This window comes from Medicago truncatula, chromosome 4 (genome assembly GCF_003473485.1).
Source record: "Medicago truncatula cultivar Jemalong A17 chromosome 4, MtrunA17r5.0-ANR, whole genome shotgun sequence".
Classification (NCBI taxonomy): Eukaryota; Viridiplantae; Streptophyta; class Magnoliopsida; order Fabales; family Fabaceae; genus Medicago; species Medicago truncatula.
In genome coordinates, this window is record NC_053045.1 from 40,576,225 (window position 1) to 40,591,499 (window position 15,275).

Sequence of the window (15,275 nt, forward strand, 5' to 3'; positions counted from 1 at the left end):
AGCCGCCAACCAATAACTTCGTTACTCGAACTATATCCCCCACAGAAGAAAAAAATTAACATTTTCTTCTATTTCATTACTAAGTGATGATGGAATGAGAAATGTACCTATACATAGCATGAAATAGCTTACAACATGGACTTACAATGACTACATCACCTGTTTTAGAAAGACATATGCTACTGATCAAAGAAATAGTTTTTTATTTCCTTAATAAAATTAAAAATAGACATCTTGCTTTTATCAAGTATTGATGGAAGTCCATGGTATTTTATCTGCACCTCAAACTGCTTGGACTCCCAAATTATTGATTAGAGAGTTTTTCACAACCTGTTGAACATTTCTATCATAAAAAGTCACTAATTTTTGGGAGTTTATGGACCGACTAGAGGCATATATTCGTAAGTGTTAATTATGTTTTGACGTAAGATATAACTAAAAAAATTCTGATGTTTGAATATTTACACTTTTACAAAAATTGTAACAAATATAAGAAATACTTTTACAAAAGTTGTAATAAACACATGAAATACTAGAAGTTATTTTATGTAGTTTTAGATTCTAATTTTCTTAAAAAAGTTGCAACAAACGCATAAAATACTTATGCAAATGGTTTAAAAAAACGATAACAAACAACTTCTTAATTATTTTCATTTTAATTAAACCATGTTAACAAATTTATTAGAGTCGTTTCTCTTTTTTTTTTGTGAGAAGTTTCATCTTCTCTCTAACCCGTCTTCTTAATTCATCGAAGAATGATGATTTTGAATCATTCTTTATTTTGAATCATCCATCTGCATATTTTTTCTAAATAACTAATATTTACATATATTTGAGTTTTTTTATTTCGTTATCTTAGTGCAATGTTGCTATTTTGTTCTTCCTTTTCATGTCATATTGCATTGTTTGTTCTGTTCAGATTGACTCGTTACAATTTACATATTCAACAAATGATAACCAAAACACTACATATTCAAAGACATTGTACTTTTAACACTTCAATATTGTCACTTTTATTATATGCATTTTACGATCCTTGCTATTGAATTGGATGTTTTAAGTTTATTCACAAATAAGTGGTGATATATTTGAACAACAATTTGAGACAACTTTGACGACAACTCCATTTCTCTCTCTTTTTATTAGTCAAAAACAACAGTGAAAGAAAAAAGAAAAGAGAATATAAATAGAGAAATGATATTTGCACAACCATTTTGTGACAACTTTCTCTCTAATACTCACATTCTATTTTTACTCTCTCTCTCTTCCTTATTCTCTCCATTGTTTTTGACCAATGAAAAGAGAGAAAAGGAGTAGGTTGTACCAAATGGTTGTTCAAATATCATTGCTCATATGAGTGAGAGAGGGAGAGTTGTCACAAATTGATTGTACAAATATCATTTTTTTATTTTATTTTAGTAAAACAAACTATTAACAAATTTAAATATCTTTCTTTTAGCAATATCTATATGATGTGAGACTAAATTATTCACGCTTAAATTTTGAAGCTCTCGTCATTAAATATGGCTTCGCCCATTCATCAATTATTCTCCCTCCAAGCAATGATAAGATTAATAACTAGGTGTGGAGTTCATGGGAAAGGGACGTTCTTTTCTATCATGGGAAAGTTGAACCACAACCATAGATTTAATAGTTTTTTTATTTGAATGGCTGAGATTAGTGACCTATTAATGGTTGCAACTTGTTGTTTGGTATTGTGAACTGCAGCAATGAGCCCCACGAATTGATTAAACAACGATTATTTTTTAACTATTTTTCATTTAATTTTTTTCAGCTGATTTTTTATTGAGCAACGGTTATTAAAAAAAAAAAAAACAGTTACAGTTTAGTTTAATAAATAGTTACATCATCCCTACCAACATCATCTTCATCCTTCAAACCTTCACCACCCCAACCCAAATCTTCTTCTAAACCCTTTATCATCATCAATTTTTTCCAATTCCAAAACTGTGTTGACAAGTTCCTTAGATGTGTTGACAGGTTCTGAAGGCAAGATTAGGGAGTGTTGCAGCGCTGTTGATCAATTAATTAACTACAACACCTTCTTGATCTTCATAAAATTTGTTCATAGATGCAAAGATAGCTTTCATTTTTCATCAATTCTTTGATATTATCATTGCTTTTTCGGATCAATGAACAATAATCCAATAAAACAAAAAGAGATGGGTGTTAGTTTTAGAACAAAATGATTACAAGAGGGGAATTTGTGGTACTGTCATGATAATATTCCTTCATTGTTATACAAAGAGATTGGGTTAAACTTGAGCTATGAGAGTAATGATGAAATGGGTCGCTTGCATTCATGATGGATGATAGAAAATAGTGGTGTTATGTGTTGATGGGTGAAGGGCAGAAGAGTAAAAAAAGACAGTCCGTGCGTTTTTACTCTAAGGAGGTGAAATAGTAAAAACATAAAACTGAATAAAATAAGTTAATAAGATTTTTCCTTTTTTTTAAAATGTAATAGGTTGAAACCGCCACCCGTCCTTAATGGACCCACTTTCCCATGGTGGAAAAAACTTTGTTGTCGAAAAAGATGGCTAAAGTTTTTCATAAATAAAAGGGCAAAATTATCGAAATCTAATCGCAAGGAGAGGATAACAATAAGTTAATGGTCACATTTACATGACAAGCAAATTAAACCAGCCATTAAACAAGCCAAGTAGCATTTCCTTTCTCTCTATTTCCTAGCTATGGAAGGCACAAAAGTTCCTCCTTCAGATATCTTTCTTCCACTCAACTTGTAATGCTTGTTGATTCATACGCCACATCAGCAGAAGAGGTATCCATATCATTCAGACCTAGATCTTCATTCTGCTCAAATGACCTCTCATACTCCTCAACTGGGTAGATACCATCCAATACATGTCAATAATAGCACATTGATATATTAAGATAAAGATCCATGCAGCCAGGTGTAGATAACATGCCAATGAAACTAAACAGAGATTATATCACACAATTTCAATTATGCATGTTCCTAAGGGCACATAAATGCAATAGGTTAAACCTATGCCCCAAAAAAGGGTAGTGTCGATTACAAATGGTAATCATTGGCAGCTCTGAAAAGTAAAAACCCTTGTTTTTATTTCCAATTGCATGGTAGTACACTGCATTCCCATGTAACTCTTAACTAAGATTGAATCAAATGTCTTCACTCTAAAATGTAACAAGATTGATTTTACCACAATGAAGAAAATAATAATTTACCAATAATGAGGACACAGAGAATGATATAAACCTCAGTTATGTGATCAACAGAAAGTTGAAACCACATCAATGTACAAATTAGGTGCACAAGACAATAAAACTACTGATAAAAAATAACTATTTTTAATTTCTATCAACCATAATCAAAACACACAACTTCTCATTAATTTAAACTTTGGAAATGCAATTGTGTTGAATAAAATTCAATCAGATACTATTAATTAGGAAAAACTTACATGTTAATTGATCGTCATCTTTTAGATCATCAGTCGCAGGTGCTACAAAAGAATTAGCCAATGCATCATCAAGAATAAGAGTCCAAGCTTCATCCAAGCTAAGAAGCTGCACATAATGAAAAGATGCAGGTTAAATAGGCTAAGCCATAAAGCTTCCAAAGACAGGAAGATATTTCAGAGTATGACAGCTTGAATGTGTTGACCATGATTCATGACAAAGAGTATAACAAGTGATGAACAGAAGCCGCCTAGACCGAAGTTTTATCTGAATCTTTGGAAGAAGGTACTTGCTTAAAATTAAGACTATTTCTTTCTTCATTTATCACATAGTTAAAGAGAATTCACTAGAGACAAATGAATATGTAGATTGCAATGTATCTAGTTATGCATTACTCCTAGTCGTCTCTTTTCTCCTGGTCAGGTATAAGAGAAACAATTAAAAGAGTTTAATGGGAAAGTACCCTTCAATAATCAAGGGGAAGAAAGACAGAAATGAGATACATAAAAAAAAAATTAGGCCTGCTCTTATACAGTTATGTCCTACCTTTTTTAGCCTGGCTTGAAAGTCTAACCACTTGCTTCTTCTATTCTCATCAAGACTATCTCCAAAACTATACCCATGGACCTTTTCAAGACCTGTACATGCAAAATCAATAATATCCAAACATTCAAGCGGCGACGTATAGATTATTATTAAAATAAATCACAGAAGAATCGGGAAAAACATGAACATATGGATGACAGAGCAATTAAATTCATTTTTAGAAATTCTGAATTTTACAAGGTTGCTTGCAATTTGCAAATTCAAACTATCACTATCCACAATAAATCCAAAAAAGGATCTATCTGTAGACCTGCCATTGACAGGTACTTGGTAGCACCAAGTTGCCTTTTCTAAAAGGCTTTTCCAACATATTTGTAGTAGGTTATTAGATAAGAAGAAATAATTTTTAGGTTTAATTAATCTAGAGGTCCATAAATAATTTATAAATTTCAAAGACTCCTGAACTTAAAATTTTTGTAACCTGAGTCCTTAATTTTTAAGTTGAAAGACCCGATTAATTTTGTTTAGCTTAGGGACCTAATTATATACTTTTTTAATTCATAGACCTATTTAAAAATCCTGAAATAGTTTGAGAACCTCTAGAGTAATTAAACCTAATTTTTTGAGAGATAACTGGTCTCAACATAGTGTATGGTTTGATACCATGAGAAGTTTCCAAGCACACAAAGAACCCTCTTTAAAAACTAGCTATTGGGGGGGGGGCACACTACTGAACACTTCATACTACTTGATGTGGGACTTGGACACCCCATAATACCCAAGTCTGTATCACGGTACTACTATCTGTCCATTCTTTTTCAATTCCACAAAGGTTTCTCTTAATTGTGTCAGCATAGGAGACATCATCTTGATGTATAGAGAGAGAGAGAGAGGAGGGGGGGATACTTACTTTCACTGATTTTAACAATTAAACCTTCAACGGTTGTAACAATTCCCCCGAGGGTGCCGCTTCCCAGCTCCAATTCGAGTTCAGGAACTTTTACGCATGCAGTATCAGACTAATCCAAACAAATTAATTAAAGTCAACATATATAGCACAACATGTATGGAGAGATATAAATCAATGTTGTAAGTGGGAAGGGGAATAAAACAAATGATGAGAGAATAAACACACCATCGCAACATTTTTAAAGGTTTGACCTCACCTTGATTATCATCACGATTATTAGTATATTATTGGACAGAGTCCTGGGATGATATGATCAATATCTTATAATATCTTGATCTCATCTTATACTATCTCTTAGAATTAGCTTTCATATTTCTTAATTACTATCATGATTTATTTCCCTGCATTATTAGATTTAGAACTAGGATTCTAATATCTGTATGAATAACTCTGTATGAGTAAGAGTTAGTGCTGTAAAAGGTGACGGTAAATAGTACATGTTTTGTAATTATTTTGCATTAGGAGTATTTGGCCCATTAAGCTAAAAAGTACTCTCTTACTGTCCCTAAATTGGAGTAATTATTACACATTTGAGAAAAGAATGTGATAGGTCTACTAAACAGTTAAATGCAAAGGATCAGCTACAATATCCAATATATATATAGGGTTTTGCTAGAAGCCACCCATGAAGGTGTCTTTTAGCAACCCACACCTCAAGGTGTGATTTCCACTTTTTAGTTATAACTTTGCTAAAAGACAACTTCATAAAAATTAGTTGGTGTCTTTTAGCAAATGCTCATAGAATAACTTGCTAAAAGACACCTTCATAAAAGGTGTCTTATATATATATATATATATATATATATATATATATATATATATATATATATATATATATATATATATAAACTATAGACTGACTGAATGGGTTGAGAACAAGAGATTTGCCAAAATCTGCATATAGAAGATAACAAACCTTAATCACATCCCGGCTCAGGTCTTTAATATTTTTCACACGAAGAGTAATCTTTTTTCCTTTTTCAGGAATTGCTCCACCTGCTTTCAACTGCATAGTGAAGAGCAATAATTATCAGATCCCCAGATCTCAAAAGAGAAAACAACGCACAGAAAACAACAGATACCTCGGAGTTGCGGTAACCACAATTATCACATGTAGAAGCCATGACGATCACTTCTTGGAAATATGGAATATCTGTTCATTGTTAAGCTCAGTGAAGTGTATAAGTGAACTAGCGAAACACGAAGCTCATACAGACTCTGCTAATACTGTAACGCAGAGTTGGCAGCAGGTTGCGGAAATTTTAAGTTGGGCACTGTGACAAGGCAAAGGTTTGGCTCCTCTGAAGTGAGGTGTGCACTTTAGAAGTAAAGTACAGTGTTCAGTTATAAGTTATAACTACATTAATTAGAAATCAGCGCAGTTTGTTTAAACAACTTCCTATTTTGTTACACATGTGCGTATATTTTGTCACAATCTTAATTTATTGAATTCTCAATTAATGGTTTCAGTTTTAAACTTTACATTCCAATTTACACTCAGAGGGGTCCAAATCCCAAAGGAAGCTAATATCTAAAATCTTTGCTTTCTCAGCAATCATACTACAAATCAATTTTTAGACATCTGTTTCCATTTTAATTTTAAACATTCAACAAATAAAGGATATTTTATCTGAAATGCAGTTATCAAAAAATATTATTTACCTACCAATGAAACAAGTATAGCTTATTTCAACCAAAAATAATTCAAATATCGATTCAAAAAAGAGATCGATACCAAGGAATGGATTAAAGGGGTGAATAAGTTAACTTTACTTTAAACAAAATCAGCATTATATGATTTTAGTTTTCCCTAAGTAAACCTTGCATTCTCTTGTATATGCAGAATATATGAATCCTTAAGCCAATCATTTGAAATTTAATAGCCCTTGATGTTACAAGTCTAAACAGACAGAAAACACTTCAAAATATATGTTTAAAACACAGGTAAGGAGTATCGGAGTGGCAGTAAAAAATGGTAAAAGGATACTGGTGACGAACATTCGAGTTTCACACTTGGCGACACAAGTTCCACAAGTTGATGGGAAAGTCATCACCTGTCAAGAACAATAAGAAACATGAAACTGGATTTCAAACAGGGAAAAATAAAACTTTTAGTAGCACAACATACCTCTTCAGGTGAACTATATCGAAAAAAGGCATCTGCGATTGCTGCACTATTACTCTGTGCAATGGCTCGATGACCAGCTACTGCCCCGACTGACCCATGTGGATGTCCCCCTGCTCTCCTGGCGACCACGGTTTCTCCAGCATGAGCACCTTCATTCTGTGTAGAATCGGCGACATATCCCAGTAATGCTTGTTGCTCAGGAGTTCGCTCATAATACTTGATAGTCAATGATGGATCAGGTGATGGTGCAAACCTAATCACATGATTATTTAATCCATTTTTACAATAGAAGCAGTTACATGGTTTGACTAATATTAACAAGTCCCAAACACAGGTGCAATACTGTCTCACCAACAGATACAGGCTTCCGTATAAACTGATTTACAGATACAGGTGCAATAGAAGATTATAAAATGCATTATAAATTCGAAATAATTTGTAGAGCACCATCCAAACTTCATCAAGCCACCAAAATTCACTTAAAGAGCCTGATTTTGAAATAATTACACTTCTTAAGATTTTTAAGATTCTATGTGACTTAATTAAGAAAAATAAATGCAATATATATTTGAAACACTACAAATCTGAACTTCATCAAACCACTAAAATCCACTTAAAGAGCATAAATTTGAAATAATTAAGTTTCTTAATATTTTTAAAATTCTGTGTAAAAGAGTTTTAAGATTATAAAATGCAATATAAATTTGAAACAATTTGCAGAGCACCAATCCACTAAAGATTCATTTAAAGAATATATTACTCCTATTTCCTCTCCAAAACTAAAAAAAAAAGTACTCCTATTTAAAGTATCATTCATAGAATGTCATCTCCTTTCATAGTCTCTCAATTCTCTTGTCAAATTGCAGAGAAAGTTATGAGACTTTTTTGGCCCGTGAATTGGGTTGGGTTACTTTGAGGGATCATCTTATCAGTTCTTTTAGCAATGAACTGTTAAAGGCCTACACGCCTGTCAAATCAAAATATTCTCTTCAGTCTCCCGTAGTGACTTGATATAATCTTCGTCTGAGACTAGCATACATTTGTTTCTTCACACCCTGGTTGCATGCCAATATGGTGTGAGCTTTTTAGAACTTTTGTTTAATACTAAGTTTGTCCAGTTGGCCAGGCCAGTCCGTAGTTTGAACCGTTTCTCCCATGTCAATTTAGTCCAAAATATTTTGTTAAGGAACTTTGGGGCTCGTTTGGATTGTCTTATTTTTGAGCTTATGCAAAACAGCTTTTGAAAAATAAGCTTTTTTGTGTTATTCATAAGCTTGTCGAGGTAATTTATGAAAAAACAGCTTGTGAAGATACAATTTTGATCAGTGAGAACTTACGAATTAACATAAAAGTAGGTATATTTACATAAGCTATTTTTCATAAGGTCAAAAATAAGCCAATCCAAATGGACCCTTGGTGAAGAGCTATGATGCTTTCTATTATTCGCAGTTAAAAGGTTTTAGGGAAAGCCAGGTTATTCAATTACAGTTTTTAGTCTGTTACGTAGTTGTAGTTCTCTAAGCTTCTTCGTGGTGGTCCGCTAATAGTCACTAAAATGGATGAAGATAGCAAAAAGTGAGCACTAATAGGATGAAGAGTTCTTGGATTTTCTTTTTATTTACCTTACCTACATGCGGACATCTTAGACCCTCTTTTTGTAATCTTCCTCAAATAAAACAGCTTCGATCACATCCTCTCCCCCCAGTTATTAAAAAAGGGCAGCCTTGTAGGCTAGTACACTAAAACTCCCACATACGCAAGGTCCGGGAAGGGGTCCCGCCAATTTGGTGTATGTAGGCGGCCTTACCCTGTTTTTTTACAAGAGGCTGTTTCGAGGATTTGAACCCGTGACCTTTCAGTCACATGACAACTTTACCGTTGCGCCAAGGCTCCCCCTTCAATTAGAAGGGAAAAAAAAAAAAAACTTTGAACAAGAGATAGTCTCTTACAGATTTTCAATGAAACTGTTTCCAGCAGGATCATCAAGAATAAGCGTGAAGGGTGACTCTGCTGTTGCACAGGCTCGCAACTTCGCCAAGAATTGATCTATTGCATCAGCTGTCTCTGGAGCCACTTTCTAGAAGATGACAAACAAAACAATAAATTATCAAAATAAAAAAGAAACTTATATCAAACAATAATACAAGGCAAGGGTAGAAACGAATTATACTCTGCGTTCCTCTTGAAGGGCCTGAAGTTCCTCAGCAGCTCGCATTAGTATCCCTTCAAGCTATAATTACAACAAAAAATAATGTTGGTAAATCATATGACAACAAATGTTCAATTAGTTAATAATTTGACCTGACTATCAAATATGTGAGTAAAAACTGGCATTCAATTAACATTTCTAATATAAATTTATGGACATTATCCTTACCGCCAAAATAGTGAGTGACAAATGGAAACCAACTAAGTTATGATATAATTCAGTGACAGATCCAGAAATTTTAACTATAAAATGTTTATATAAAAAATATATCAATTCGTTCATGATAAAATAATTTTCTAGTTATCACTAAGCAAAATTATACAGCTTCCGACTTCTATCCAAAATTATTTACTCTTCAAACTAACAAAAAATTAAAAAATATAAGGAACAGCAAGCTTATCTTATTTTGGATTTTAGTAATATACACTACAACAACAACAACAAGTTATACAGCTTCCGACTTCTATCTATGATAAAATAATTTTTTAGTTATCGCTAAGCAAAATTATACAGCTTCCGACTTCTATCCAAAATTATTTACTCATCACACTAACAAAAAATAAAAATAAAATATAAGGAAAAGCAAGCTTATCTTATTGGATTTTATTAATATACACTACAACAACAAGTTATACAGCTTCCTAATTCTATCAAAAATTATTTCCTCTTCACACTAACAAAAAAATAAAAATATAAGGAACAGCAAGCTTATCTTATTGGATTTTATTAATATAGACTACAACAACCGAGCCTTATCCCACTAAGTGGGGTCAGCTACATGGATTTAATCGATATACACTACCAGTGCAAAAAATATTACACATGATATCTCATTCTCACCATCGTGCCACTTCGTTGCACTAAATCCTAAAATATCTTCACATTACCTATGTTGCGAAATGTGAGTGGGTGGATGTGCAAAAAAATTACATCGATAGCACATACCAATTAAACTCTTTTTACTTGAAATATGGTCTTGATCAAATATAAAGAACATTTCCTACATATTTATTAGCTAGATAATTTTGAATAAGCTAAGCAACTTTTGCCTATATCAATTATTCAATTGTCCGATATGCGAGGCAAAATGAAGGCATGTGCTGAGATGTTCACTAACACATGAAATGACAGACGCTAACATAAAAAGGGGAAAAAGCAGACCCTTCGATACCAAGAGAAGAAAAAATATAGAAATAGAAATATGTACCGTTGACAGACTACCACGTTGTGCCTCTGGTGGAATCTCAAAATCGAGTTCGGGTATCTGCAGTCATACACATAAGCAAGGTGTCTTTAAAAAACTATACTCCACTTACAAATTTTAATAATAGAATCATATGTGATCATATTTTCAAACTGGCTAAGAATAAACAGAGATAAATCTTATAAATTCAGAAACCTGGCTTCATGCATGAGTAACAAGTTGTATATGCAAATATCATACAATCAGCTTATTAGACTTTAGACAATATTCTTAGTGACAATACATAGTATAGCGACAAAGAAAAAACATATATACATATCACAGCACAACAAGCATAAAGCAGGACAGCAACAAACGGAAAAGTGACTACAGAAATAACATACAAGATGAGATAGAAGTAAAAAAAAGTATCAGCAGAATGCTTGAACCCCTCGATAAATAAATAACAACCAGGAGGAAAAACAATCAGCAGAAAATTAAAAGTGAAGAGAACAGAAAGAACAACACAGCAAAATTAGCGTTCAATCAATTCAAAAGAAGGTCCAATAAGACCAGTAGCAAGCTTGCACATGGCATCATCATCAACAATAACAACAACCAGGTCTTATCACATTAAAAGAGGTCAAATACGTTAATCAATGCATGTGACCTTTCAACTTGACTAAGATGGCATGTGTCTGTCTCAAAGGAAACAAGAATCACTGTGTCCATCATCCAAAGGATTTTTCATTTACTGGATAATTACCATAAGAAAAGGGAAAATGCCAATAAGTGTAAACAAACACACCAAAAATTGAATATAACAATTATTGTACCTTAATGGTAGCAGACTCTGATTTTACCACTTGTCGGTCGAGCATCTGCATTCATTAAACTTGTTAATAAGGCACTCGCAAATTAGCCAACTAGTTAGCGAAAAGCACTCTCGCATGTTAAAATAAGAAACGTGAGATCTTATATAAGCACACATCGATAAGAAGGACCTATTTCCTGGTATACCATCAATGCATATGTTAGTATATTGAACTTAGTTTCCCAGATTTTTCCTAATTAGTTCACAGTATACCTCAGTGTTTTACCATGTCCCCTTAACTTCCAAATTTCGCTCTTTTCTAAGACAAACATGTCTATTATTTTGAAATCCCAAAATGCCTCCTAGATTTCAAATGACATTTATAATCCGTGTTTGCTATTTTCACTCCAAAACCAAAAGCTGTAAGAGAAAGAGGAGATGAAGAATGGAGACATTCTTTCCACCAATGAGATTCTCATCATACTTGATTCCAGTGTTGACGATGGCAGATATTAAGATCCAATATGAGATGGTGTTTTTATTGATAGTAATGAAAATATACGATGATAGTAGTAGAGGGTTTCTCCAACTACTCCCAGGGCAAAGCTCCGACACAACTCAGAGAGGAATCCTACTCTGGCCCTAAACAGAAAATCTATTCCGTCCTACTCTAGAACTCCTAAGGATTCTCCTTTACATATATATATACACACACAAATAAAGAGAACATTCTAGTATTTAACCCTAATGGGCCTCTAGTTATTTAATCATAATGAGTCGCTTACTAATAATCTATTTTAACCTAATTAACCACCTACTAATTACTTAAAACACCATCTCATATGGGATCCTAACAGCAGAAAATCCACCGTATGAACACGCCATTGTGGCATCATGACGGACATCCCTTCACAATTTGCCTATGCTATGAGTGAAGTGAGACAGCCATTTTAAAAGGGAAAAGGACCTGATGATGTCATTTTTAACACTGTACATGTGTTACTGTCCAAAGCTATCTCATTGTCTTTATGGCCAGGGCTGGGGATAGATGAAGATTGAAGTCACAGGGGCACCTCTACCCAAATTAGTCTTGTGTCTACCTCGACTATTAAAACATGTTTTAAATTTTAATTCATCCAGTGACTATGAATGTTTGCTTAAATTTATATAAATAATCAGAGGGAGTTAAATCTGAATGTACACAACCTTTGGTTCGCCTGCAGGAATACTTAGCGAGTAACAGCAACCACGTGGTTGAATTTCACCAGCAAATTGCACTTCATTATTCCTAGCAGGTCAACAAAAACATAAGATAAATATTAGGTTTCAAGGAAAAAATAACATGAGCAGTTATATTGAATGTACGCACTATAACATGAGGGCATAAATTAAGGGCAGCTTACCTCTCACCACAATGAGGACATTCAAAAGCCGACAGCAAAATCTGAACAAAGGACAATGCATTGGATTATATTCCTATTCCTATAAAACTACAGACATTTTAAAAGAAACAGTGGATGAAAATAACAATGTGAGATATGATCCATCATTTGCTTTGTAGATTGATAATATGAAATTATTTACTCAAAGTAGGTAACAAATTATTTACAATGACAATAACATAAGCCTTTTTGCATTAGGCGGGATCAACAACAACAACAACCAAGCCTTTTCCCACTAAGTGGGGTTGGCTACATGTATCAAATGACGCCATAGTGTTCTATCAAAATTGCATTAGGCGGGATCAAGTAAATCAATTAAATGTTGAAATAACATTCTACTATAAGTTATATCTTCTGACAAACCATTTAAATTTAATCCTACTTAATAGTTTACTACGTAGTTTTTAATGATCACCCTGTATTAGAGTACCATCCATTTTGTTTTTCCTTTTTATTGGGTCTTTTACAATTTTTTTCCATTAAGGCCCAAACCACCTGGAGTGAGAATCTACCAAAATTTCCACATTAGGCCCAACTCCAATTTTCCCTCTAAAGTGTCCATTTCAACCATGTCCTAAATAACGAAAGATTAAAATAAAAAGGTGGAGTCAACAATATGGAATCCTGGATCCAGTGATATGAGAATGATGTATCAAGAATCATGTGACAACCCATCAACTTTAAATCTTTTTAAGTAACTAACTATTACACTATCTACTCCAACCTCAAAGTCTATGGCACCTAGTGTTGTTGAATAGCGGCTATAGTGTCTCTATACCGCTATAGCATAGCAGAATTTAGACAAACTGCTATTTGTTCCGTGATACACTATTTTGTTTAAAATATTGTCAAATGGCTGATATAGCCTTGAAATTAATGTTCAATCCAGTTTTACATGAATGCATTCAAACATAAATCACATTACATTCAAGTCACTTTTAAACGGAATTAATTTTACAAAAATCAATTTGCATCACCACAAAACTAAACACATGCGGAGAGTTTAACAAAATCACAATGAGCAACCATGATTCTGCAAAAGCTACACTATGGAGCTCAACAAAATCACAGTGCCACCGTGATTTGATTCCAAATATGCACTAAGTGATCCCACAAAATCAATCTGAATGGTACATTTCTATCATGTACTTGCACTGGTAGCAGATAATTACTAAAAAAAGTACAACACTATCATGTACTTGCACTGGTAGCAGATAATTCTTAAAAAAAAAAAAGTACATAAGCATGAGGACAAGCAGATAAAAAAGCATTGGATTCAAAATACACATTCTCAATACCAATTACAAAGTTTTGAAAAAAGTAACAATAATAATCACTAATTAATCAGAAAAGAACAAGGAGTAGTAAATAATAATGACATATACCTTCCTGAAGTTAGGAATTATAGTAAATAAAAACCTTGTAGTTCCCTGAAAAACATGACAGAAATTTAAAGTCAAATAATAAAAACAAAAAAAGATTCTTTTATAAAAAAGAAACATAAACCCTAATCAGATAAACCGTAAAGTTAAACCCTATAAATAGAATAACTCCAAATTCACATAGAAACAATAAAGCTAGTAATAATTCCAGTTACCAGTATTGAATCCCGGTATTGAAAAACAGGCAACAACGCACATTGTATTAAAAAAGTAAGAAGAAAAATTAGGGAAAGGATTTTCGGTTACAGAAGATACAAAAATAAATAAAAGTTGGTGCGTTCATCAATAGAAGAGGAAAAAACAAAGAGAGTAAAAAAAAAATAAAGAGGATTGCGTAATTGAAGAATGGTTCACGAGGAAAAGTGAATAAACACACGGAAAAAAAGGGGAGAAAGTGATTAATACGTTTTGGTGACAGCGCATGCAGAGAGATTCGAGAGTGTAAAGAGGTGCATCACCAGAAGCGTCAGCAGAAAGAGTTTCGACAACCGATCCAACGTCAACGATTTGCTCTCTTTTTGCTTCTTCCATTGTTTGGAGTTTTGATTTTGCACGATAGATAGAATAGAATAGTGAGTGAATACTCTATTGTATTTTGTGTCTTTTGTATTCAAAGTGTAACTGATGAGAGTGATGAGTTCCAGAAAATACGAGAGAAAGAGAGAGAGAGAGAGAGAGAGAGAGTAATGTGTTGTGTTGTGTTCTGTTGAGAGGTCACGGCGAAGGAACTATAAAGGACCAGCGTATTATATCTTCTTAATCGAACCGGGTCGGGTCGACCATTTATTTGTCACGTCGTACTGTGGTCAAAATAACAAAAATTGTCATGTGATATACTCCCTCCTGTCACTCTTACAAGTAAAGTTCATATTTTAAATTCATTTATTAAATAAATTTAAAAAATTAATTTTTGTTTATAACTGTACGGAGGGAGTATGTTCGGCCGGATATCTCACTTACTTCTTCTTTCATTTTTTTTGAACAAAAGGATTTAATCACAAGTTACTTAATCAAATAGGTTTTTGAAAAAAATATATATGTCTCATTGGTACTTTTTTCTAATTAGGTCATTTCAT

The 15,275-nt window shown here is 33.2% G+C and overlaps 1 protein-coding gene across 2 annotated transcripts; it reads right to left on the minus strand.

Moving 5' to 3' along the window:
* Window positions 1-2,545: 2,545 nt before the first annotated feature.
* Window positions 2,546-14,931, minus strand: LOC11441389 (zinc finger protein ZPR1). 2 transcript variants are annotated; one of them, XM_003607819.4, is made up of 16 exons: window positions 14,605-14,930; window positions 14,143-14,187; window positions 12,719-12,759; window positions 12,522-12,603; window positions 11,338-11,382; window positions 10,526-10,582; window positions 9,280-9,339; window positions 9,059-9,186; window positions 7,110-7,362; window positions 6,969-7,035; window positions 6,064-6,134; window positions 5,898-5,987; window positions 4,922-5,030; window positions 4,012-4,103; window positions 3,468-3,573; window positions 2,546-2,864 (listed from the first exon to the last, which is right to left on the minus strand). In XM_003607819.4, the coding sequence occupies exons 1-16, from the start codon at window positions 14,728-14,730 to the stop codon at window positions 2,758-2,760; spliced, it is 1,479 nt and encodes a 492-aa protein (XP_003607867.2). In that variant the 5' UTR covers window positions 14,731-14,930; the 3' UTR covers window positions 2,546-2,757. The 2 variants fall into 2 exon arrangements, with proteins under 2 accessions (XP_003607867.2, XP_024638210.1); XM_024782442.2 differs by lacking the exons at window positions 2,546-2,864; window positions 3,468-3,573 and adding an exon at window positions 3,585-3,880 and having other exon boundaries at window positions 14,605-14,931.
* Window positions 14,932-15,275: the final 344 nt, after the last annotated feature.

Coding starts and splice junctions, on each gene's coding strand:
- LOC11441389 (XM_003607819.4), bottom strand. CDS start 14,730: ATGGAAGAAGCAAAAAGAGAGCAAATCGTTGACGTTGGATCGGTTGTC. Junction 9,187..9,279: donor CCCTTCAAGAGGAACGCAGA/GTATAATTCGTT, acceptor GTCATCTTCTAG/AAAGTGGCTCCAGAGACAGC. Junction 7,363..9,058: donor AACAGTTTCATTGAAAATCT/GTAAGAGACTAT, acceptor TCATGTGATTAG/GTTTGCACCATCACCTGATC.